The sequence below is a fragment of the Dermacentor albipictus genome, chromosome 5, assembly GCF_038994185.2.
Source record: "Dermacentor albipictus isolate Rhodes 1998 colony chromosome 5, USDA_Dalb.pri_finalv2, whole genome shotgun sequence".
NCBI lineage: Eukaryota > Metazoa > Arthropoda > Arachnida > Ixodida > Ixodidae > Dermacentor > Dermacentor albipictus.
This window is the reverse complement of record NC_091825.1, coordinates 57,446,691-57,473,959: the sequence shown is the minus strand read 5'-3', so window position 1 is coordinate 57,473,959 and position 27,269 is coordinate 57,446,691. Positions and strand designations below refer to the sequence as shown.

Below are 27,269 nucleotides of genomic sequence, written 5' to 3'. Positions count from 1 at the left end.
ACATTTTTAGCGCCGACCTCGCCATTTAGATAGACGGACGCCCAGTGACAGCGCTGCTAGATATTGGCGGAGATTTTTCTATAACAAGCCAAAGACTCGCTTATCGTCCTAAGGAAGTCACGATTTCGTGGACGGGTACCCACATAAGAACGGCATGAAGCCAGTTGATGACGCCCACAGGCAAAGTTACTGCTAGAATTATTATCAGGGCCTCGGTTTTCGTTGCTACTTTTGTCGTTTTGCCGGAGTGCTACAAAGACTTGACGTTGGGAATGCATTTTCTGTGGGAATACGGTGCCGTTATAAAAACTCCGAACAGGTCGGTCACGTTTAGCATGGGTCCAGGTTCAGTTCTACTCTGTACAGAGCAGCGACGTAGACTTTTACGCGTCGCCGATGACGACGGGACCATCCCACCGCGCCCATGCTCCCTTCCGTCAGTGACATGCGACATACCGAGCAAATCCGACGCTGTCGCCTAAAAAATATCGGCGCTACAATTCAACCATGGCATATTCAATAGCAAGAGGCATTCGCTAACATTAACTGGAGACGCACAGAAGTTCTCGTTACAAACTTTAGCCATGAGTGTTGGCATCTTAGAAGACTTGTGACACTCGCGTACGTCGAAGAGTTCAGTCAGGTTACAGATTGCTTCACTGTAGAGCAAGGCGGTTCCACCAGCCTGCCTTCCGTGCCTCCAGATCTATCCATCGATGTTCGCCCAAGTTTGCTGCCTGCGCAAAAACAAAACCTCCTGGAACTTCCACATCAGTTTCAGGACTGCTTCTCGTCGACGTTGAGAATTGGTCAAACGCCGTTGACCAAACATCCAATTATCACTGATGTTCAGCCAGGCCCATAAGGCAGAACCCGTATCGTGTGGCGCCACGGGAACGTGAGGTCTTAAGAAGTCAGGTAAAAAGAATGCTTAGGAGCAGTACTCGAGCAGTGGCAAGACGGCGCTGAACGAGTAATAGCTTATGCAAGCAGAACCGTTTCCCGTACGGAAGCGAATTATTCTACCACGGTAAAAGAGTGCCTCGTTTTGGTGTGGACAATTATGAAATATCGCCCGTATTTGTACGGCCGCTTCTTTGATGTTGCCGGTGACCAAGCAACTCCTTTTGTTGGCTGATGAACTTAAAAGATCCATCAGGATGAATGGCGTGCTGGGGCCTCAAGCTTCAAGTATTCGACATGTTTATTGTCTATAAATCGTGAAAGCGGTATACGGATGCCGACTGTCTGCCTCGCGCCCCATTGGAACCTGCTAAAAGGCGATGGTGACAATGATGCAGCCTTCGTCGGAGTTGTCAACAGAGCTATAGTGGAACAGCAGGCAACGCGATGACCCGGAATTCCAACCTATTATTAGTTTTTTGGAAGGTCAAACATCCGTTGTCCCAAGGCTTTCTGAAAGAGGACTACCATCATTATGCTTGAGTAACGACGTCCTGTATAAGGCTCCAGTAAACTTCTCTCCGAATGGTAACATCTACTTACTCGTCGTCGCAATACCTCTCAGGAGTGAAGTATTGCAGGCATGCCATGATGTAGCAACATCCAGTCATTCGGGCTAGACACGAACGTTATCTAGGGTGCGGCAAAAATACTATTGGCCAAGACTCACGGCCACCGTTCAACAATACTTCCGGACATTTCTTGACGTGCCAGCAGTCAAACCAGCAGGCTTCTTCCGTCCTGTTGAAGTGCCCGGAACTCCATTTGCTCAAGTAGGAATGGATCTTCTAGGCCCATTCTCAACTTCTGCGCGCCATAGATGGATTATCGTAGCGACAAACTACATCACTCGCTACACCGAAACTAAGGCTCTAGGGCGGAACACGGCAAGTGAAGCAACCCGATTTTTTACAGATAATTGGGTACTGAGGTGCGGCCCTCCAGCCGTAGGATTAACTGACAGGGGAAGGGCATTTACAGCCGAGCTATTGGGCACAGTATTAAGACTTAGTGAAACAGCTCACCGGTGAGCAACGGCGTACCATCCGCAAATGAACGGACTGACAAAATGCCTGATTGAGACGCTCGTGGGTATGCTCTCCATGTACGTGAATGGGGAGCCCAGTAATTGGGTTGAAATCTTGCCGTATGCCACCTTCGCATACAACAAGGCTCAGCAAGAGACAGCACGAATGACACCGTTCTGTCCCCTACATAGTTGGGAAGTCGCAACTATGCTAGATGCGATGCTGCCACATGAATGCGATGACAATGAAACGGATGCTGAAGACTTCACCCAGCGTGCCGAAGAAGTGCGACAAGCTGCTCGCATATGTATTCATAGGCAGCAGGCTTATGACTGGAGACGCTGTAACCCTCGTCACCGACCAGTTTCCTACGATCCCGGAGAGAAAGTTTGGATTTGGACTCCCATTCGCCGTCGTGGCCTTTCAGAGAAACTGTCCAGGCGCTACTTCGGGCCGTAACGTTCTTCGGCGGCTCACTGATGTCAACTATGGGGTGGCTTCCGATAGTCCGCACTGCTCAAGCCGTCGAGGGCATCTACCGGAGGTTGTGCACGTGGTCCGGATGAAGCCCTATTTGTCTGAGCTAATTCACTGCACTGAAACCGTGTGCTGGTCCTCTTGCGGTGACGATAAAGCACCGGGACGATGCTTTCTAAAAAGAGAGCCGAATGTCACGAATAAAGGCTAGCAATAGAAGAAAACGAATTGGGGGACACGAGCAGCGACCACGCTCCCCTTGAAAGAAGACGAAGTTGACGCGTCGGCTCTTGTGGTCTCTGAATGCAGAGTTGGTTTTTGTTTCTTACATCCTGGTCCTGCGTCCTGTTTTTTTTTTTGACGTCTTGACAATAGTACCTTGCTACCAGGTTCCAAGCTTTTGAAACAAATAATTCTGGCCGCAGGCTGCAGCTCTACTGTGTCCAGGTGCTTGTTCGACTGCTCTTTCTTGTAGAGGTGTTTAAGCATGGTGAAGCTGGAAAGACCTGCCAGTACTCGAGGCCCTTATTTGATGAGTTGTATTTTTTGTGCGCTGTTGGTAATTAAAAGCGTACAGTACTTTGCACACAAGTACAGCATCTGGAATTTTCCTTAGTATCATCCACTCGTCCACCCCGCTTGATTAAGATTATTCTGTTCACCGGGTATAGAATTTGTGTCCAGGCTTGATATAATTGTTTCGCTCACATGCTGGCTCTGCTATCTTGGTTTTACACTTGCTGAGGATTTGGGGCTGCTAACCTGCGGATATAGTTGACCGGCTATGTGAAGCACAACGTGCACTCTGAGGTAGCTCTTTATTGGGGTCTTTTTTCCGACGTCGATGTAAGCTGACTTATATGAAAACGAAAGGTCAGGCTGCCTAAGAAAGTCTGCCATGTTGTCGAGATCTCGTTGCATCAATCTTGATTTTTATATGAGATAGCTTTCCCATAGAATGTAGTACTCCTTTGACTGTAGTACTAATTGTAGTATGCCAGTGTTGTTGGTGTGGGGTTGGGCGAAATGTACCTCCAAATCTCGCTGGAATTTTCTGTCATTGAAGAAGTAGCGGTTCATCTTACGGGCTCTGCGACTAATTTTTGTGCTCATCATTCCTCCTACTGGAGCATCGTGAGGTGCTTATGAAAATCCTCTTGACTCTCTTCATTCTTTTATAAGTGGTATTACACAATACCCTCTAATAAAGCCACTGCTGCTTATGACTCACTCATATCTGCCAGACGGAACAACTCTTGAAAAAGGGTTTCTTTGTGCGGTGTGCATAATGTAGTATGAGCGTTCATGACGTTTGACATTTATGTATCCGTAGAACCGGCTATCTGATAGACCACTTACTATGCCTGACCATGCTTATTCGTTCAGTGCAGTTGAACAACATATATTGTTGTAATGAATGTTTACACAGTCGAAGCATCAGGAAAGGTGCTTGTTTTACAATTGTGCCCTTTGCTTTCGATTGGTGTTAGTATTGCTTGTTAGATTTTGCATATGCACGCCTTCCTTGTGCAATGGTCTTGCACAATTTAAAGATTCAATAAATGATGATGTATTAAATGAAAGCTCGATACCTTTTTTTTTACCTTTGAATTCCATCGAAATGCCACTGTCAAGGTTCGCAATTCAATTCCTCACCTTGCGCTAGCAGCAGAATGCTAAAGCCAAAGTAGCAGGCGAAACAATCAATTTCGTTGTCTACAGATTCGTCTTGCTTTAATGTCGGTACAACTCCTTATAAGTGTGTCGTTGCAAAAAAAGCAGGTTATGGTCCCTTATTGAATAAACTGCCCATTGTGTATAGTTGAGGTGCAGAAAACTTTTATTATCCCAGGACGATATGTTCTTGCAAGTAACATGGTACTTCATTACTTACAAAAATAGTAATCACGGGGATATCGTTATATGAGCTTACACACTAATAAATGCGATCACAAGTTTTTTAGAGACTGTTATTATAAACATGCAAATCATAGATGTTTCTGCACACTTGTACCTGTGGACCTGCAAGGAGGGTTTATATGTGAGATTCAAAGATTCACACGAAGAGATGCAACTGGTTGACTTCACTGCAAAGTTCTGATTTGCTTTTCATTAACGTGTGGTCTTCTACCGTTTCTTCTGCGCAAGAAAAGGCTGTTTGCCTGCTCTTTTAGCATTGTTGCACGAGTTTAGCATAACGATACCGGGGGGTGCGTTGTCGGTGTGACTCTATAGCAAGCCAATAATTTACTAACCGTAGACTTATTTCCGTTCAGATGAAATGTTAATACAGGTGCAGTAAGGACGCAAAGTCCGCAACACATTCAAGGCGTATTAGTTTCCGTGCAAGAAAAAGAATTCTCCAGAGAAGAGATGCAGCTTAAAATACATGAAACATTCTAAAACAAATTGGCTACGCTGTTTATTCAAGACATGGAGATAATGCTATCCTGGAAAATTGATCACGATACTGAAAAGATTTTGCGCCAAAAAACAACACACACAAGAAAGACGACGACAGTACGGGCACTACTTCAACCGTTTAATGAGGGTGAAAGCACTCGACATCTATAGCCCTCCACAAACACCGCGCATGCGTACAAGGCAACACGGAGTACAAGGTTTTATCAGAGTAGGCGCGATAGAAACTTCAGCTCAGCATCGTAAAGAAAAACCGACGTATCACTAACACAGTTCGGACCCGCTTTCTTGATGTAGAAGGCTTCCAATGTTTCATGTCTGATGATTGCCTCTACCCAAAATCCTCGCATCGCGGAACCGTGGAAAACAATCGGTGCAAGCCCTGCAGTGATCCACAACTCGCTCACCTTCATTATTCTTTTTGCCTTTTGCATGTTCCCTAGGTCGGTCGTTGACACAACGCCCCGTCTGTCCAATGTAGGATTTCCTGCAGGACAGAGGAATTTCATTACCACGTGTGCTGTTATCTCCCGCCTGTGTGCGGCGTACAACGTCACGACAGATAGCTGGACGACCACTGCGATTGCCAAGCTACTTGTGACATGTGACGTCCCCAGAATGTATATTATCGGCCAGCACAATAAACGGGGGACTTTCCCTTTCGTCACCCGGAGCGCGGCTCGTCCACTGTTCCTTCCGACACGCATATGCGTCACGCTCGTATGCCGTGTCACGACATGGTGTCAGAAGTGGGCGGCGCTCAACTATCTCGCTGAGGCCGTGGACGGCAGCATTTCCAGAAAATGGCAAACAAGCCCGCAACGGTAATCCCCGGGCTCCAACAGCCACCACCGCTGGACTTTGACAAAACGCCAGAGTGGCCGGCGTGGATCGACCACTTCGATGACTACCGCTTCGCTACAGCTCTCAACGAACGTTCGGGAGAGGCCCAGGTACGCACGTTACTTTACACAATGGGACGCCAAGCCCGCGAAGTCTTTGCTACATTTGAGCTGACTGACGATGAAGCAAAAAGTGATGATGTCGTGAAGCAGAAGTTCGACAGCCATTTTGTCAAAGAGCGGAACATTGTTTGTGAAAGTGCCTGCTTTCACAGACGCCAGCAATGGCCAGAAGAATCGGTGGATGAGTTCGCAACCGCACTTCACGTGCTGGCAGACCGCTGCGACTTTGGGGATATGAAGAAGAGACTCATCCGGGACAGGTTTGTCGTCGGGCTCCGGGACATGCAACTATCCGAGGCCTTGCAGATGGATCCGCAGCTGACATTGGCTACGGCGCTAGCCAAGGCTCGCCTCAAGGAAACCGTGCGTCAGCAGCAGCAGAGCCTTCGACTGGAGGGTGTCCACATCGGGAGCCCGCCAGAACTTCAGGACCAAGGCGCCATCGTGGACGCCGTAGGCCACCAGAAACGCCCGCAGCACAAAGAGGGACGGTGCCCCTACTGCGTCGGTGATGCGCACCCGAGGTCGACGTGCCCAGCCAAGGCTTCCAAGTGCCACTACTGTGGTAACAAAGGGCATTTTGCGAAAGCCTGCCTTAAGAATTTTGGGTCAGCGCAAAGAAAGGTACGCGTCTGGGCTGTCGAACATGGGACCGGGGAAACTTTCATTGGCGCGATTGACGCGGCCGGGAAAGCGCGCTATGTGCAGGTTCTGATAAACTCTGTGCCTATCCTTGCTAAAGTTGATTCGGGTGCAGAAGTGTCGGTTCTACCTTCTACATTTCCAGGATTGCCCACCCACCTGGATAACGCAGACGAGGTACTACAGGGGGCTGGCGGGAACAAGCTCAATGTTCTAGGCAAATTTGTCGCAGAGATTGCGTGGAAACAGAGGACTGCCCGACAAACGTGCTATGTCGTTAGCCCTCTTCGCGACGTACTTCTCGGGCTGTCAGCCTTAGAGGCTTTAGGTATCGTTAAATTTGCCGACTCGCTTACTGCAGACAAGCAACGGTATGAGACACTTTTTCCGCGCATGAGTCGTAGTCTAGGCACTATCCCCAGGAGAATACACAATCAGGCTACAATCGGGCGCAATTCCACATGCCATAACCGTTCCGCGGCGAGTGCCGATTCCACTCATGGAAAGGCTAAAGCACGAAATAGAGACTCGTGCGCATGGAAATAATTAGAAAGGTAGACGGCCCCACGGACTGGTGCGCAGGAATAGTCCTGGTAACGAAACAGTCGGGGGAACTGAGAGTACGCGTCGACCTCACAAAGTTAAATAAGTGTGTCGTTCGTGAACGCTTCACGCTACCTACGGTCGATCAAGCATTAGGCTCTCTAGCGGGTGCGAAATCGTTGTCTAAGCTTGACGCCTTCTCGGGGTTCCATCAAGTCCGACTAAGTAGGGACTCTGAAGAACTAACTACGTTCTTGACTCCATTCGGGAGGTACTGTTTTACCAGACTACCGTTCGGAATTACGTCCGCTCCGGAGTCTTTCCAGAAAAGGATGTCAGAAATACTATGTGGCCTGCCAGGTGTTGTCAACGTCATGGATGACATTTTAGTGTTTCGTAATATGAAAGCCGAGCATGACGAACGTTTAGCTGATGTTCTGTCACGCCTAGCTAGCACAAACGTGACTCTGAACAAAGATAAGTGCCTGTTTGGCGTTAATAAACTGAGATTTTTGGGCCATTTTCTGAATGAGAACGGAATTGAGCCTGATCCAGCGAAGGTCAGCGCTATAAAGAATCTGAACGCACCGAAAAATGTCACCGAACTGAGAAGCTTGCTCGGCATGGCCAATCACCTAGGTCGCTTTTTGCCTCACCTGGCGCAAACTACCGCTCCGATGCGTGCTCTTTTGCACAAAGCGAATGGGTCTGGGGGTGTGACCAATCAAAAGCGCTGAACGAGCTAAAAGAGCTCATTTGTTCTGCGCAGTGTATGGCCGTGTACGATGCAACGCTTCCTACCATCCTTTCAGCGGACGCATCCTCTTTCGGACTGGGAGCTGTTCTTTTTCAAACACAGAAAAACGGTCACCGTAGACCAATAGCTTTCGCGTCTCGTTCTCTCACGAACACAGAACGGCGATACTCCCAGATAGAAAAAGAAGCGCTAGCGCTGATGTGGGCAGCCGAAAGATTTGACGAGTACATCCGTGGCCTAAACGTTACCTTTGAAACTGATCACAAGCCTTTAGTGTCTTTAGTGGGCCAGATGGCCATTGATGATATGCCCCCTCGAATTCAACGCTTCCGGCTACGCCTTATGCGCTATCTTTTCACGGTCCAGTACGTTCCCGGCAAATCGCTAGTCACAGCCGACACCCTTTCACGATCCCCTGTAGCACGCAGCGATTATGAAAAAGGCTTGAGTGTGTCAGATATCACAGCGTACTCTAAGGCGTGTTTGCTTGGCTTGGAAACGGGGGGGGGGGGGGCAATTTTTTATCCAGAGTGAGAGAATGTCAAATTAATGATCCCGTTTGCAAACACCTGCGCAGACTGTGTAAAACCAATTGGCCAAGGAAACCAGATGTTCCTTCTTTCCTCATGCCTTACAGGCAAGATAGAGCATGCCTTAGCATAATTGATGGTCTCTTGTTGAAAGGAACAAGGCTTGTAATCCCACAGTCTCTAAGAACGGAAGTGCTGTGTAGACTACATGATGGGCACCAGGGTATCGTGCGTTGTCGTAATATTGCTAACGGTTCTGTCTGGTGGCCAGCATTGAGCACCGATCTGGCGCAGTTCGTGAATCAGTGCACTGATTGCGCACGACATGCCCAGCAACTAGCCGAGCCCATGATAACAACCCCAACACCATCGTTTAGTAGAACTTGTTGTTGGGCGAGTTGGTAGGTATTAGCGAACATTTTTTATCTGCGCGAGCAAACGAACCACAAAGACAGCGAGGGACAAGGACGGGCGCAGACTTGCAACTAAAGTTTATTCCACAAGGTACACATATAAATACACACCCGACATACACCACTGCGCGTGCGCGAAAAAAAAAAGGGAAGGTAAAAGAAAAGTATAACCTTGTATATGCGAAACGCGACCTACCTACGCTCGTCAATAAACCTAATCTCACTGGTATGTAATTAAACTGAGGTGTCACTGACACATTGTTGTCCCTTCTTTTTAATATGGTACGCCTCGAGTAGCTCTCTGGCTCGGCTATCTCGGCAGCGGCACAAAATCTCTTTCCTTCATGATCGGCTTGCACGTGCACAAAGACAGCGAGGGACAAGGACGGGCGCAGACTTGCAACTAAAGTTTATTCCACAAGGTACACATATAAATACACACCCGACATACACCACTGCGCGTGCGCGAAAAAAAAAGGAAAGGTAAAAGAAAAGTAAAACCTTGTATATGCGAAACGCGACCTACCTACGCTCGTCAATAAACCTAATCTCACTGGTATGTAAATAAACTGAGGTGTCACTGACACATTGTTGTCCCTTCTTTTTAATATGGTACGCCTCGAGTAGCTCTCTGGCTCGGCTATCTCGGCAGCGGCACAAAATCTTTGTTTCCTTCATGATCGGCTTGCACGTGCACTGCCTGGCGTGCACGTGCAAGCCGATCATGAAGGAAACAAAGATTTTGTGCCGCTGCCGAGATAGCCGAGCCAGAGAGCTACTCGAGGCGTACCATATTAAAAAGAAGGGACAACAATGTGTCAGTGACACCTCAGTTTATTTACATACCAGTGAGATTAGGTTTATTGACGAGCGTAGGTAGGTCGCGTTTCGCATATACAAGGTCTTACTTTTCTTTTACCTTTCCTTTTTTTTTTCGCGCACGCGCAGTGGTGTATGTCGGGTGTGTATTTATGTGTACCTTGTGGAATAAACTTTAGTTGCAAGTCTGCGCCCGTCCTTGTCCCTCGCTGTCTTTGCGGTTCGTTTGCTCGCGCAGTTAAAAAATGTTCCCCAACACCATCGTTTCCTTGGGAGAGAGTGGGAGTAGATCTGTGCGTAATCAACGGCCAGGCATATCTTGTCGCCGTGGATTATTTTTCACGTTACCCTGAGGTAGCCATTCTTCCTTCCACAAAGTCGGGAACGGTCATTGATAGACTGAAAAGTATTTTTTCTTGGCATGGAATCCCTGAGTGCGTGGTGACCGACAACGGTCTTCAGTTCGTGGCAACTGAGTTTGAACAGTTTGCTATGTCCTACGGGTTTCGCCATGTCACCGTGAGTCCGAGGCACCCGCAGGGCAACGGGGAAGTAGAGCGAATGGTTCAGACGGTTAAGCACCTCCTTCTAAAGTGTAAAGACCCGTATCTGGCATTGTGGGCTTACAGGGCGACGCCCGGCATTCTTGGGGTCAGTCCTGCGGAAATACTTATGGGTAGGTGACAGAGGACAAGAGTCCCAATGCTACCACGTCATCGAAATCCGGGAAAAACAGCCCGAAAGTCGTGGCCAGAGACCAGACGGTGAGACGGCCGCAATGCCGCTACAACAACCGACGCCATCGGGCCAGACGGCTTCCCGAGCTAGAAGCAGGTGACTTGGTCTGGGCGACAGACATGCAATCCAAGGCCACAGTCCTCGCACGAGCACCGAAACCGCGGTCATATGTAGTGGGAACAGACGACGGCGTTTGCCTCCGCAGAAACAGGAGAATGCTTAACCGTCTCCCAAAAGAAAGGGCGCACATGGAAACTTACGAATTTCCAGGAACCGCGGAGCAGCCGAGCGCGGCACAATTGGCTCATGGCCCAGATGGCGCTACTGCAACAGATTCAGCGGGGCCTCCAACTCGCGCTGTGGCGAGTGGTGACCCCACTCCCACTGTAACACGGCTTGGTAGACTGGTGACGAAACCCATCCGACTGCGCTTTGATGAGTAGTGCTTTGGTATTTAGTGTTCAGTGTTTTTCTGATACAAAATATGTTCTCTGTCTTGTGTTTTCGAATGTTCTTGTGTGGTGAAGAAATCCATACGACTTGACTTTGAGTGGTTTGCTGTTTTGTTTTTTTCTGGTATAACATATTCTCTGCCATGTATGTGCGAATGTTCCTCTGCTTGAGAAAGAGGGATGTGCTGTTATCGCCCGTCTGTGTGCGGCGTGCAACGTCACGACAGATAGCTGGACCACAACTGCGATTGCCAAGCTACTTGTGACACGTGACGTCCCCAGAATGTATATTATCGGCCAGCACAATAAACGGGGGACTTTCCCTTTCGTCACCCGGAGCGCGGCTCGTCGACTGTTCCTTCCGACACGCATACGCGTCACGCTCGTATGCCGTGTCACGACACCACTTTTGTGGCACACTTTACGAAACGCTGACCATGTTTCTTCTGACAGCCAGGCATTTGGCTTTCACAAGGTATGCGACGGCTTAGCTGGGCAAGCTTTTGGGGAGCGGAGAACACCACCGGTACATTATACCGGTTAGCCACTTTTTTCAGGCTGTGCGTGACTTTATGGATGTATGGGACCACTATAGGCCACTCTTTTTTCTTCGGCTCTACCCTACATACCCCAGCCTTCAACTTCTTCGAAAGCGTTCCTGCCACAGGGACCAAGGCCGACTCAGGGAAGCCAGCTGCAACGAGCCTGCCCAATTGGTTGTCAAAACTTGCTTGCATCTCATGGACACACGACTTCCGGAGCGATGACTCCAGGCAGAGGTTGGCAATACCTCTTTTCACTACCTTTGAATGGGCTGAATTGTACGGCAAGAGCCCTTTTTGCGCACGAGGGGAGTAAGCCCAAGAAATGTGCACATCTGAAAACTTTAACTGTAAATCTAAAAACTGAAGCAAACCATTGTGAGGTAGCTCATAAGTAAAACAGAGCCTTTTCCCCAGGTTTGTTAAATGATCTAAAACACTGCTCACTGTAGCCTCATTCGAAACGGAGCACTGCTTGTTTAAAACCACTAAAAAGGCGTCCATGTAACGAAACACTTTAAGGACTTTATCAATAATAAAATGGTTAAAACGATCGTGTAAAGAGCAATCGATAGATGATAAAAAGATATTGCAAAGTATAGGGGCTATGCAAGAGCCTATGCATATGCCTTTCTTCTGCAGGTAAGGTTGCTCGTCAAACAAGATAAAAGTACTTCGGAGATAAAATTCTAAAAGGACTAAAAAGCTATCAACAGTGATACCAGCGGCATTTTGGAAAGCCACCGGGCCACTCTCGTCTATGAAATCTTTAACAGGCAAACAGGCCCGGATAGGGCACTGAATAAAAAAGGTCTTCTACATCAACAGAAAAAGCATAATCTATGTCATTCTTTTCTTCGAAAAAAATGGGCTACTTCCCCTGAACTTCTTGTAAGAAAGGGATAAGTTATTACTAAACTGTTCAAACTTTTCTGAAGGAACTTACTCACGCAATGTTGCCAGGTACCAGCTTCACTCACAATGGTATGGAAGGGAGCTTAGGGTTTATGCGTTCTAACGGAAAAGAAAACATTTAACGCCCCCCTCTCACTCTTAGATCTTTAGCTAGTCCTTGCAGATCTAGGCGCTTACAAAGGTCAATCGCTTTGCTCTTAATTCTCGTTTGAGCTTTTTTCACAATCACGAAGTTTTTGTTCACCGCATGTGCTGCTTTCTCTCTATACATGGTTCTAGGCAATACTACGAAGCCGCCTAACTTACCTGCCTGCAAAAGGCAGAGATCATTATACTTGAAGAAATTAACTAGGAAACGCAAAGGGTCTTAGAGCAGTTCTGTTCAGTCCGCGTGACACTGTTGACAAGGCAGTTCACTCCTTCCAAAAGGCAGCGCTCCCGATCTTCTTGTGGGGCCTCCTTCACCATAGCCCTGTTTAAGGCCATCAGTTCGTGGGGTGGGACCAATGGCTCAAGTCCAAACTTGGGGCCTTTCTGAAGAACATTTGAAATGTTGGAAGGAATGGAGGCACGTCCCATAACTGTAAGATTTCCATTTACATGGTCCTGCGCTATTGGTTTTCCCATGGCTCTAAGAATGAATTTCAAATTCTAATTCCACCACATCTCAGTCATACGGGCAGTTTCGCTTCTAAGGTAATAGAAGCGCCTTAGAGCAATCCATTCCGAGTACTGGGCACAGCAGACAACATGTAGCCAATCTGTATATAAACGAATTTGCCGCCACAGTTCCGATCGCCAGATCTTGCAGACACGTTTCACATGGCCCCTAGAGGGTGCCACAGGGCCAAACAGAGCACTCAATTCTACCGGTGTAACAAAATTCCTGATGCACAATCCAAGGTAAGCTGCACGGCATGTCGCAAACACGATGTTTGTCAGGAGCTGGTTCACGTCCTGAAGGTCAACAGAAGGAAGATAGAAAGGCGAGCCCGATATAGAAGAAATATACTTTAGAAGGGTTAAGTGCTGGGCTAGTTGGTGATCTTGCATACTGAAAAGATTTTGCGCCAAAAAACAACACACACAAGAAAGACGACGACAGCACCGGCGCTACTTCAACTGTTTAATGAGGGTGAAAGCACTCGACATATATAGCCCTCCACAAACACCGCGCATGCGTGCAAGGCAACATGGAGTACAAGTTTTTGTCAGAGTGGGCGCGATAGAAACTTCAGCTCAGCATCGTAAAGAAAAACCGACGTATCACTAGCACAGTTCGGACCCGCTTTCTTGATGTAGAAGGCTTCCAATGTTTCACGTGATGTCTGATGCTTGCCTCTACCCAAAATCCTCGCATCGCGGAACCGTGGAAAACAATCGGTGCAAGCCCTGCAATGATCCACAAGTCGCTCACCTTCATTATTCTTTAGACCTTTTGCATGTTCCCTAAGTCGGTCGTTGACACAACGCCCCGTGTTTGCCATGTCAAATTTTATCGTTTTGGTAAGATAACATAACCTTTCTAGATGTATCGGACTAGTCACTAATCCCCACTAAGATGAGTGTGGGCGGTGCCAGTGACTGGAACGTGATAGTTGCCCGCAGGGGCGTCTGTCGGAGCAGGCGTTTGGTGTTCTGAGACACCACGTACCCGAGCACACGAGGGTTAGCCTCTCTCGCACGTAGCCGTGCGTGGCTTAGCCGTGTCTGGGGAAAGGGAGATCCTGGAGTTTGAGCTGCTGCTGGGTGTTTGAACCTTAAGCCCCCTCCGTCCCCCCCCCCCCACCCCGGCAGAGGCAACACATATCTTCGACCTTCCCTTCACACAGACGGCACCTCCAGGCTGACCCACCTGGAGGAAATCGGCAATCGCCTTTTCCTGTACTGCTTTGCCATCTTCGTCTTTCTCTCCCACTTTTCCATCTTTGCTGCCTTCTGTTCATGTCTTTAACTTCCTATTTTCTGGGCGGCAAGGGTTAACCTTGTGCAATATATCCAGTCTTGGGTATATATATATATATATATATATATATATATATATATATATATATATATATATATATATATATTAGGGTATGTTGGGAGCGTACCGCTGGCGTACGCAGAATAGAACTTTTCTAATCGTTTGACGTCCCCAGGTTGGGCTCCGAGGTGGGCGGCGGGCGTTCCTGCAGAATACAGTAATACTATATATGGCTTCTACCTTGCCCCCACTCCCTGATCGCTCCCTGAAGAGGGGGCGCACAGTTGAAACGTTCAACTTTCTGATGAAACCAAGACAAATATTTCCAAAGTACCATCCAATACATAGTAAACACGAAACCAAGACAGTCCGTACAATACCCCATTTGTGGTCGCTAAATGTCGGGCAGAAGCATTCAGCTCTCGTTACACAGTAACTAAGATGGGAAGCGCGACCTTCTTCCGGAAGTGCGTGTCCAATACAGCAAACTGACTAAACTAGACAGCAAAGACCCAACTTCGGTCAACAGCTATAGGCCTATAGCCTTGACAAGTCGCCTATGTAAACTGTTTCAAAATGTGGCTAACCGGCGTCTCCTTCATTTTCTTGAAAGTGAACTATTAGGTCCCCTACAGTGTGGTTTCAGGGAAGATAGATCCGCAACTGATCACCTTGTCCACATCGAGATGAATATTCGCGATGCTTTTGTGCATAAGCAGTTGTTTTTGTCAGTATTTATTGACATGGACAAGGCTTATGACACCACGCGGCGTTTCGGAATTCTCCGTGACCTGGCTGAAATGGAAGTCCGATGCAAAGTGCTGAATGTAATCCAGAGTTACCTGTCTAACCGCACGTACCACGTCAGCGTTGGTAATGTGCTATCTCGTCTATTTACACAAAAACGGGCGTACCACAGGGTGGCGTGCTTAGCTGCACTCTATTCGTTGTAAAAATGAACGCGCGTTATGCTATCATACCACGTACAATGTTTTATTCTGTGTACGTGGATGACGTACAAATAGGTTTTAAATAATCTAGTCTTTCCATGTGTGAGCGACATGCACGGCTCGGGCTCAACAAATTGTCAAAGTGGGCTGACGAGAATGGCATTAAATTAAACCCGCAAAAAAGCACGTGCGTTCGCCCCTCAAACAAGAGAGCTATAGTACCTGAACCCGCTATTTACCTTAATCGACAACAGCTCCCTGTGAGCCATGAGCATACATTCTTGGGCCTCATTTTAGACTATAGATTAACATTTATCCCCCACTTGAAATATCTGAAGGCGAATTGCATGAAGACAATCAATCTTCTGATGCTCTTGTCCCGTACACCCTGGGGAAGTGAAAGAAAGTGCCTTTTGAGCTTGTATAAAAGTCTGATAAGGTCACGCCTTGACGACAGTACTATAGTTTATAAATCTGCTACGCCTACTGCCTCGACGATGCTAGATTTGATTCACCACTTGGGTATCCGTCTTGCTACAGGTGCTTTCAGGACTAGTCCTGTAGAGAGCCTGTACGTTGAATCCAACGAATGGTCTCTACATCTACAAAGAGCAGATTTAACTTTCCCTTACGCCCTGAAAATTAAATCAGAAATTCAGCATCCATGTCATTTTACAATTAGCGACTCGTCCATCGCCAGGCTATTCCATAACCGCCCAGCCACCAGGTCCCCTCTGCTCCTCCGATTGGAAGCACGGTCAGAAGAAACAGGCATCCCTATTTTAGAGAATGCCCTAATGGCTCCTCCTCGACTTCCACCACCTTGGGAGTGGCGAACTATCCAATGGGACATCTCTTTATTAAATATGTCGGAACGAGCACCTGAGGCTCACATACAATCACATTTTCTTGAACTTAAAGAAAAGTATTCCTATGCTGAATTTTACACAGATGCTTCGAATTCCGCTGCTGGTGTTGCCTACGCAGCTCTCGAACCCTCATTTTGAACATCTGGGGCACTCAATCCACACAGAAGCATCTTTACAGCGGAAGCACACGCTATGCTCTCGGCTATTAAACACATAAGGCTCACAAACGAGGCTAAGGCTGTTCTCTTCCCAGACTCGTTAGGTGTCGTGAATTAGTTTACGAAAACATAAGAATTCCGTTTTGAATGAAGAGTATAACTTATTGTGCTCCCTACATATGTGCAATCAAGTGATTGTCATATGATCGGTACTTGGTTACAAAGGTCTAAAAGGGAAAGAAGCAGCTGACAAAACCGCAACGTCAGTAATTTTTTGCGACACAGATGGCAATATTCCCATCCCTGCCACAGACCTATAGCCTTTCCTACGCCGTAAATTGAGGAATCATCGGCAAGATGAGTGAGATACAAACGCAATAAATAAGCTTCATATAATAAAACCAAAACTGGGGAACTGGATAAATAGGAAAACAGCACGGTACATGGAAAGTACATCTTTGCCGCTTAAGGCTAGGCCACACATACGGTACTCACACTTATCTCTTGACTGGGGGTGATCCTCCAACTTGTAGTATGTGCGGCCATTGTTTGACAGTTCTCCACGTTTTTATACAGTGCCCTGCAATAGAAACACAGAAAAAAAAGTATTTCTTTTCTGCATGTAGTGAAAATATACCTCTTCACCCTGCATTTTTTCTTAGCGCTGAACCGCTTTTTAACCTGAAATTAGTCTTAGAGTTTTTAGCGGATATAGATACTCTGAAAATAATTTGGACATGTAATTTTTAGCACACGAGTAACAGCCCTTCTACAAAAGAGCTCTCTTGAATTTCTAGTGTCACTGTTATGCACCCTTTTGTTCCAACATGATTTTAACGAAACCCAATTGCCATCGCCATCATTTTAATACCTATATATAACGCCATTTACAGCGACAGTTCTTTGGGCCTTTTTACGTCCATGTCACATTTACCATGATGAATTCACTGCCCACGCCATTCACAATACATTGCTGATATTATCATTTGGCATGGTGCTCTTTGGCCATACCAGGCCCTTGCGCCATTAACCATCACCTACCATCATGGAACGTGATAGTTCTTTTAAATGTAGCTCCGTGTGCACTTATTTAACTGCAATCAGCATTATAGTCATCAAGACTTAAGCAGTTTGTTGCTTTCGCGCTAGAATTATTGCTGCGGCTCATAAATTTGACACGCTGTAATTCAAGAAGGCCCTAAAATGCAAGCGCTTTACAGCGAAGCTCTATTTGACTAGCCGATTCTTCCCTCCATCTGACGTTCGCCTGTACGCCAAAACAAAAACACCTCGAGCAAGACCCCATGGGCATGTGCGGAAAAAAAGAGAGAAAGAGAAGCGCCTATTAGCAAACACCATCTAGATAGGACAAGGCATGTTTACTCCGATCCATGACGTCACGCTGCCTGGCGGTGGTGAGCTTGAATAATTCACCTCCTCTAGTGCACATCTGCAGCCTTGGAGTGACACCTGACACCTTCAAAAGATGCCGAGAGCGAGTGTGGCAATACTAATCCAGGTACGACCAAATTAGGGAAGCCCACTAAGCTTGAACAAAGACACTCCCTCACCAGAACAGGAATTGACCTCCCTGGTGCAGCAGTCGGCCACATCTCCCTGATGATTCCAACAATTAACCTATGACGCTCAGTCTCCAGCAGCTGCGGAGTACCTGACCGAGGCAGCGGTCAGACCTGTAACGCAGCAGAGGGTGTTAACAATCCCGGGGTCTGGACAGACCGCCAATAGAAACTGACCCTATCAACCTGTAACAGGCGAACTCTGTCGAGTGAGGCTAGCTTACCAGGACCCTTTGAGGAACTATGAGGCATTGTTTGGGAGATCATCGACCTTAGTGAGATTAGAAGAACTGGTGAAGCTCTTATATTGCTGAATAACTGCAATTTCCTCTGCTACAGAGGTCTCCCAGGTAAGGAGCAATACGGGGTGGGATTCCTAATACATAAGGACATAGCGGGCAATATTGACGAATTCTGCAGCATTAATGAAAAGGTAGCAGTAGTCGTAATAAAGCTTAATAAAAGGTATATATTAAGAGTAGTACAACCCTACGCTCGAACATTCAGTCACGATGATGAGGAAGCAGATCAGTTTTATGAAGATGTATTAGCAATGAGAAAAGTGCAAGCTCAGTATACTGTAGTAATGGGCGACATCGATGCAAAAATGGGGAAAGAGCAGGCTGGTGCACTAGCTATTGGCAACTACGGCGTAGATACTAGGTAGGCTAGAGGAAAGATGCTGGTAGAATTCGCAGGAAGGGATAAGCTTCGAATAATGGACACTTTTTACGGAAGCGTAGCAACAGAAAGGGGCCCAGAAAAAGCCCTAATGGAGAAACAAGAAATGAAATTAACTTCATGCTTTATGCCATAGGCTAGTGAGGGCTAGGCTTCGCCTCAATTTGACCAGAGAAAGAGTAAAATTGGACAAGAAGAAATAGGTCAACCTAGAGGCAGTAAGAATAAAAGCAGATGAATTAAGTCTGGTACTAGCAAACAACTATGCAGCCTTAGAACTGAGAGATGAAGATGACATAGAGGTAATGAACGAAACCGTAACTAGGCTGGCTTCAGATGCAGCAATTGAAGCAGGAGATAAGGCCCCAAGGCAACCAGTAGGCAAGCTCTCCCAGGTAACAAAGGACCTAATGAAGGAAAGACAAAGAATGAGAGTGTCCAACTGAAGAGATAAGATAGAATTTGCGGAACTATCACAACTGATCAAGAAGGCGAAAATAAGTTTTATTGGAAACTATAACGTGAGAAAGACTGAAGAAGCCGCAAAAATGGACGCAGCCTGAAATCAGTGAGAAAGAAACTCGGCAAAGGACAAACCAAGGTGTATGCACTGAAAGATAAGCATGGTAATATCAGCAATCTCGAAGGTAAAGTAAAAGCAGCGGAATAATTTTATACTGACCTGTACTGTACCCAGAGGAGCCAGGATACCTCCATTAGCAACAGTAATGAACAGGACACAGCAACTCCAATAACTAGCGGTGAAGTCAGAAGGGCCCTGCAAGACCTGAAACGGGGAAAAGTGGGAGGGGAATAGGCAATCACTGTCAATTTAATCAGAGATGGAGGAAACATAATCATTGTAAAAGTGGCGGCTCTCTATACCAAGTGTCTGTCTAATTCAGGGGCCCCACAAAACTAGAAAAGGGCAAACATTTCACTGATCCACAAAAAGGGAGACGTTAAAGAATTGAAAAAAAATATGGACCCATTAGCTTACTCCTAGTATTATATAAAACATTCACCAAAGTTATCTCCAATAGATAAGCGCAACACTGGACTTTAGTCAACCAAGCGAACAGGTTGGCTTCAGGAAGGGATATTCTGCAACGGAACCCATCCATGTCATCATTAAGATATTCGAGAAATCCGCACAGTACAATCAGCCTCTCGATATGGCCTTCATAGATTACGAAAAGGCATTTGATTCTGTAGAGATACGAGCAGTCATAGAGGGATTACGTAATCAAGGAGTACAGGCCCCTTAAGTATGTACCTTGCAAAATGTCTACAGAGATTCCACAGCTACCTTAATTCTATACTAGAAAAGTGGGAAGATAACTTTAAAGAACGGGGTCAGGGACACAATCTCTCCAAAGCTATTCACTGTGTGCTTGGAAGAAGTATTCAAGCAATTAAACTGGGAAGGCTTATTAGTAAGGATTCACGGCGAATATCTCAGCAACCTTCGGTTTGCCGATTACATTGTTCTATTCAGTAACACTGCAGACGAGTTACAGCAAATGATTGAGGACCTTTACAGAGAGAGTGCAAGAATTTGGTTGAAGGCTAATATGTATAAGACAAAAATAATGATAAATAGATTGGCGATTCTGTCAGCCTCTAGAGTCTGTGAAGGAGTACGTTTTCCTAAGATAACTAATCACCGGGAACCCTCATCATCACAAGTAAATTCATAGAAGAATAAAAATGGGTAGGATCGGATAAGGCATACATTGTCAGCTCCTGACTTGAAGCTTACCATTATCATTGAAAAGGAAGGTGTCCAATCAGTGCCTTTTACCGGTGCTAACATATGGGGCAGAGACTTGGAGATCGACAAGAAAACTTGAGACCAAGTTAAGGACCGCACAAAGAGCGATGGAATGAAGAATACTAGGCATAACATTAAGAGACAGAAAGAGAGCGGTTTGGATCAGAGAGCAAACGCGTATAGCCTAGATTGTAATTGATATTAAGAGAAAAATGTGGAGGTGCGCAAGTCATGTAATGCGCAGGTTAGATAGCTGTTTAACCATTAGGGTTACAGAATTGGTACCAATAGAAGGGAAACGCAGTCGATGACGGCAGAAGACTAAGTGGAGCGATGAAATTAGTAAATTCGCGGGTGTTAGTTGGAATCCGTTGGCGCAGGACAGGGGTAATTGGAGATCGCAGGGACAGGCCTTGGTCTTGCAGTGGACATAAAGTAGGCTGATGATGATAATAATAATAATGAGACAATAAACATGTGATGACTGCAGATATTGCAAAGAATAGATCATAATCACAGCGCTAAACCGCGATTAGAAGCCTAAAGGTCTCTGGAAGAAAGGTGCACTATGACAAGGATGTCAGGCTGGTGTGTATATTTGTTCACCTTAGAAGGTGCATTCAACCAAAATTTATTGTGGGATCTGTGGTTGCCGCATGTTCTGTTTTCTTGCACTAGTGCCCAAGAGCAAGTGATATTTAAAAAAAACTAAAAGAATGCTATCACGAAAACAGTTGCAGCACCACAATACTGCCTTTGGGCGCACTGAGAAGCACAGCTCACGCCGGCTTCCTGGACAAGCGGCCGAACTTCCGATGGATTCACAAGCTCGCGTCTATAGGGTAGCGGCGTTGCGCCTTTCGGCAATTTTTGTAGCCACTTATCGTACCGTCAAGATCAATGTAGCGTCAGCGTGCGCGGCCTTTCAGATTGGGCTTCGACGCCGCGTTGCTCGCTGTCCATGTTCGCGCCGTCTCTTCTTTGCAACAGGAGGCTGCGCGCTGTGTCGAAAAGTACACCAGAGAGAGGGGACTGGTATGCTCTACAGAAAAATCCGAACTACTGAGAGCAGGTAGACACCCTACCCAAGCAACACTGGAGGTAACGCTTGACGGTCAAAACATCCCGGAAAAGAACATGATCAGAATCCTGGTCATGTGGCTACAGGGCAGCAGAAAATGCAGCCACACCATCAGCCTGCTGAGCAAATCGACGGAGCCGGTGGGCCGGATGATCAACAGGGTCTCCCAAAAAAGATACGGCATGAAAGAAGATGACACACTCAAACTCGCCGGCAGCCTGCTCGTCAGCCGAGTCATCTACTCGCTACCGTACCACGCGATCACCAAAGGAGAGAGGGAACAGGCGGACACGATACTCAGGAAAGCATACAAGACGGCTCTCCATCTGCCAAAAAACACGTCAAACGAAAAGCTGCCCCAACTGGGCATCAGCAACACTTTCAGTGGAATGGCGGAAGCCCTTCTCGAAACGCAAAAAGCCAGACTCAAAAGCACCCCTGCAGGGAGAGCGCTCCTGACTAGGCTGAGACGGGACACGAGCGGTCACGTAGATAGATACGCAGACGTGCCCGACTGCTTAAGAAAAACAATAAGCGTTAGGCCAGTACCTAAGAACACGGACCCCAACCTCCACGAAAGCAGAAGGCAGGCGCGAGCCGAATATGTGGAAAAGACACTACCGCTACTAGACAACATGGTATACACGGATGCTGCATCGTACCCGCGAGAAGGGAAGCGCACGGCCACGGTGGTGGTGGTGGTGGACGGCGACGGGAATCTGATCACATGTGCGACGGCAAAAGCAGCCGGCACAGCAGAGGCAGAAGAAATTGCCGTGGCGCTGGCGGCAGTAGAAGGATATAGGACAGGAAGACCTCTAAACATCCTAACAGACTCGACGGAAGCGTGCAGAAATTGCACGAGGGGCAGGATTAGCAAAGCCGCCCTCAGAATTCTTGGCAGAGCCAACTTCGCTGAGAGGAACGTTACGCACAAGTTAATCTGGATTGCGGCCCACGCAGGCATAGAGGGTAACGAAAGGGCAGACGGCCTAGCTCGAGACGCCACGTTCCGAGCAGAGCAGTCGCACGCCCCGGAGTATCACCCACACGCTTGTGAAGGATACACAGAAATCTTAAACTGATACAGAGGGACATGAGCCAAATACACCCCACCGCACAAAGCTCTAACGAAGGAGGAAGCAACGAGTTGACGCAGATTGCAGACAAACTCCTTCCCGAATTTATACATCCTAAACAAAATGTACCTAACACAATACAGAGACACCTGTCCATGGTGCGGGGCCACACCCACACTCTATCATGTCGCATGGGAATGTAAACACAATCAATCAGCTGCGAGCTCACGGCCCAAAGGGCCTTAGTGCAGCACGCTAGTGAGGTAGCTAGGCTCAGTGGAGCCCTGGAATAGGGGCCCACCCTTGCCGGAAGAGGCTCCAAGTCGCCGGCGCCCGAGAAGATGACGGAGACCTCGAGACGCTAAATCCTTGAAAGAACCAAATAAAGTTTCTCTCTCTCTCTCTCTCTCTGCATGTGTAGCAGAACACACTTTCCCTGTGGCTCACCACGCGTCGCACCGTCAATTTGAATGGACAGCCCCGTCTCCATGTCGACATCGCTGGCTTCACCGCTCGCCGTTTCCGCTGGTGCGCAGTGAGCACGCTACCCTCATTTTTTAGTGCACTGCAGTGGTGCTGCTCAAAGGGAGCGGGCACCGCATTAACAAACGTTATGGCCGCATAATTTTATTGAATAAATTGCCCGGAAAGAATTCTACACCATTGGTCTGCTGCTTAGCGCACGTCAGTTGGGTCTGAAAACGTTAATTCAAGCAATCAAGCACATTCCTAAATAACCACAATTTTCATCACCCGAGGATTTTTAACGGGCGCCGGAAGCATGGTACACAGACGTGCCCGCATTTTTCCTCCATCAAAATGCGGCAGCCGCGATTCGATCCCGCGTCCGCTTGCTAGGCAGTGCAACGCCAAATTCACTAAGCAACCACAGCTTTATTAGGCTAATTCTAAGGGAATGTTTACACAAGGGCATTTTTTCTAGTGACCCGTCAGAAATCTTTCCGTAAAGCACTTTGACGAGGAGGTGTGACGGATATGTGCTCACCGTAGCCTCCTTTTTGCAGGGACGCAAACATCTACGTCATTCTCGACGTTTATCTGCAAGTTATGGCGAACATCAATCTTAAAGGTCACCTGTCGTTGAAGAACTATGCTGACTCCGGCAAGCCGGCTGCATGCGTCATGTTGGCCGCCCGTCTATTCCCCGCCGCGATGGACCACATGATCTACTACCAACGACTCAAGCAGTTTGGAGCCGCCAAAGGTATCAACCCTGGGGGCGGCAATGATCTTGCGGTAAGCAGTCGCACAGAGGCGTTATCGATGTGCGTAATACGTGTCAGTAAGCAACTGAGAGCTTTAGCGTGTCCTTAAAGGTATTCGCGGAGATTCCTGGATCAACACCTACTAGCATGGTCACATTCCTTAAAGCATCACCGATTCACAGCGAAGCTAGTTTCCGCAGGCGTGAGTTGCTGCAACAAAAAATTACACGTGGGTTAATTGGTAGAGATCCATTGTAAACGAGCGCAAAAAAAACGGGCACAATACATCCAGACAACACAAGCGCTTACTGAAACTGCTTTATTCGAACGAGGCCTAAGTATACAACACAGCAGTGAAGCTGAAACAAAGGAGGTGAAATGAAAAAAAAGGAGAGAATGTATACCGAAGCCACATGCTGTCAATTTTCAGTATGATCGTCAAAATCATTTATTGGCCGGTATTTACAGTGTCCTTTGCGGAAGTATACCTGGGTATTCTTGGATACTCTTTACTAGGTTTAGCAGGGGTGGAGCCCTCTGTCGAGTGCTCCGACAAACATGGCTTGCCTGCGTGCTCGCTACACCAGACCACTTTGGTCCTAGCAGTGGTCGCTGGCCAGCAGTGCCTCCAATTGCGCCGCACTTGCACTTATAAATTTGGGGACTACCGTTATATGTTGGAATTGCCAAGTGGTATCAAACAAGGTGGGATTTTGACTACACCCGTGCAGTCATCTGCGTATCTGGTGAGGTAGATTCTACTGAGTAGGTTTAGGATGGGGAAGGTTCCTGCCTGGAGCTGTTTCCGGTCAGCGCCATCCGCCCTCGTCAGGGATTTATGTGCGAGAGCCTATCGTATTCGGTTTACCCTGTAGTGTGCCAATAAAGGAGAATGCTCACTTGTAATAGCTGGTGGACTTTGGAGTAGTTTCTTCAGTACTCGGATTGTATACTTTTGTGTTACAGTACCATGTCCGCCTGCCTCTTTGAAATCCCTCCTTTCAGTTCAAAATCGCGGCTTGCTATTCATAACTTAAGTGTATCAATGTGAGGTGTCTTAAACTTAGTTTTAAGCTTAGATTCTGAAAATGGTTGCGGTTCTGATAACATTCATGATTCCTTTCTCATACGGCATGGTCTCTGGTCCAGCGGGTTTCCTACATTGATATTTAATAAATCATTGCAGACAAGTACTGTTCCATCAGCCTGGACAGTTGCGAAAAATTACATTTGCACAAGCCTGGGAGTAATCAGGACGTATTCAACCAGAGAGCGATTTGGTTAGTCTACAGTTGCAGTAAACTTTTAGAACATGTCGTCTGCAAACATATTGAGTTTCTTGAGGCTAACAATATTTTAACACCCTTCCAGCATAGATGTCGCAGTGGCCTCAGTACCATTACGCAAACGTCTGAATTTTCTCATGACGTCTGCCACGCACCTGACCTATGCCTTCACATTGATGCCATATCGTAGACTTTTAAAGCCTTTGATACCGTTGTACATTCTATGCTATTGCCTAAACTAAATAGCATTTTAAAGAATCCTAGCCTAGTTGCCTGTGTCTCTAGTTTTCTCTCAGATAGGTCGCAATACGTTTGTTTCGATTCCGCAAAACACCCTGTATTGGTCTTTGCCTCTGGTGCTCCCCCGGGTTCAGTTTTAGACCCGCTTCTCTCCCTCCTGTATATAAATGACCTACCGAAGAACGTGCTACCAACTAAAATCGATCTTTACGCCGATGACTGCGTTATCTATCACACAATTACCAGTAAGATCAGGCCATTCTGAATAAAGCATTTTCCAACATTTGTACTTAGTGTAACGAGTGGCAGACGAACATCAATTTTCGCAAAACTGTTTCTATGTCCTCCTCGACACGTACTATGCAAATGCGTCTTCCTTATTCTTTCAATGGTATTCCTCTAGAAACCGTCTCTCAGTATAAGTAAGCTCCTTGGCATTCTATTCACACACGATTTATCCTACTTCAAACATATTGAAGCAACCTACCTATTCCAATGCTATAGTGCGTCTACGTTACCTAAAGCATTGCCCCTAAGGAAACGAAATTGCTCACTTATAAAATCCTAGTGCGGCCCATCTTGCGTTACGCGGGTGTCATTTGGAATCCATACTTGATATCCGACATAAAGAAACTCGAATCCGACCCAAAAGAAATGCTCTTCGATTTATATACTGGCGTTACTACAAGGAGTTCTCCCTCTCTTCTAATCCTCCTTCCCTTGAGCCTCTCTTCAACTCTCTTCGTTAGTAGAGCTGCGTAATGTAGAAAGTCTTGAACTGTTTTACACCACCGTTAATTCTGAACGTTGCTCCATCCTTCGAATACATTAAGTTTGCGAATTTTCACCCTCTAAATATAACACTCCTGTACGGCCGTAGTGATAAAATCGAATATGGTTTTTTCCCCTACCCATTGAATTTTACGATGAACTTCCCCCTAACATACGAAAATTTACATTTCATAATTTTCCTAGGGCAATCACTGACTGATGCCCTTGATTCCTGGGACCATGTAGCATTCACTATGCTTATATGCATGCATGTATGTATTGAGACCATCTTTTTTTTCCAACATATTTCTTAGACTAGTGTGTTGCTTTCTACCTTTGATTTGTGTCTGTGTGTGTGGCACCCTTGATTTTGTATGCCACTCCTGCGATAACTCTCTTAGGGTTGCAGTATGTATAAATAAATAAATAAATAAATAAATAAATAAATAAATAAATAAATAAATATATAAATAAATAAAACTTTTGAGCTACCATGTCCCCTCTTTAGTGCCCCGCTATCGCTGCATGTCATGGCACCTATAGAATCTTGTGTTGTGTTGTCCAGTGTTTCGCGCAACCTGTCGTCTCGAGGATTGCACTGAATGCGCTGTGTCTTATTATGCCGTTCAAGACATGCCGGCAGGTGTCTTGGGAATTAGAGTATTTAGACATTTGCCGGTTCTGAAGACCTCCGCTTCTTCTAAAGCGACAGCTAGCTCAACAACGGCGCTGCGCTGGTTTATTGAGCCGCTTGTTATTTCGCTAAGGTTTGCGTTGATGACCGTGGCCACTCTACACCCTTGTATGGGATCGTGTGTGATTGCGTCTACGTACACTACGCTGTTTTTTGTGGAGCACATGCCTTGGGTGTAATTTGCGTGTGCTGCCCGGGGAGTTGGAAGGTATTTGTGTGGGCATCGTTTAGGCCGATTGTAGATGTTCTTCAGAACTTCAGTTTGGCCTAGCTGATATTTACTGCATATCATATGGACCGCAAATTGACCGCCCGTGTTGTTTATGTGTTCTCTCCCGCTGCCCACATCCTTATTTGCGGTCGATGTGATATGTTGTAGATGTGCTATCTGAGAGGAATACTTATACGTTGCCGTGGATGCGCTCGCTGAAGTTGACGTTGTCTAGTCCAGTTGGGTCCAGTTGGATGAGATAGTTCAAGTGGCTGAGGAGTTCTATAGAGATTTATACAGTACCAGTGGCACTTACAACGATAATGGAAGAGAAAGTAGTCTAGAGGAATTCGAAATCCCAAGGGTAACGCCGGAAGAAGTAAAGAAAGCCTTAGGAGATATGCAAAGGGGGAAGGCAGCTGGGGAGGATCAGGTAACAGCAGATTTGTTGAAGGATGGTGGGAAGATTGTTATAGAGAAACTGGCCACCCTGTATAC

At 46.8% G+C, this 27,269-nt stretch overlaps 1 protein-coding gene across 2 annotated transcripts in view; it reads left to right on the top strand.

Annotated features, from left to right (window-relative positions):
* Window positions 1-27,269, top strand: part of LOC135911176 (uncharacterized) — a 330,618-nt gene that overhangs the window by 171,173 nt on the left and 132,176 nt on the right. For both annotated transcript variants that reach the window (XM_065443366.2, XM_065443367.2), the window contains exon 11: window positions 23,369-23,600. In XM_065443366.2, the coding sequence (XP_065299438.2) occupies window positions 23,369-23,600 (232 nt within the window). The remainder of the gene's footprint in view (window positions 1-23,368; window positions 23,601-27,269) is intronic.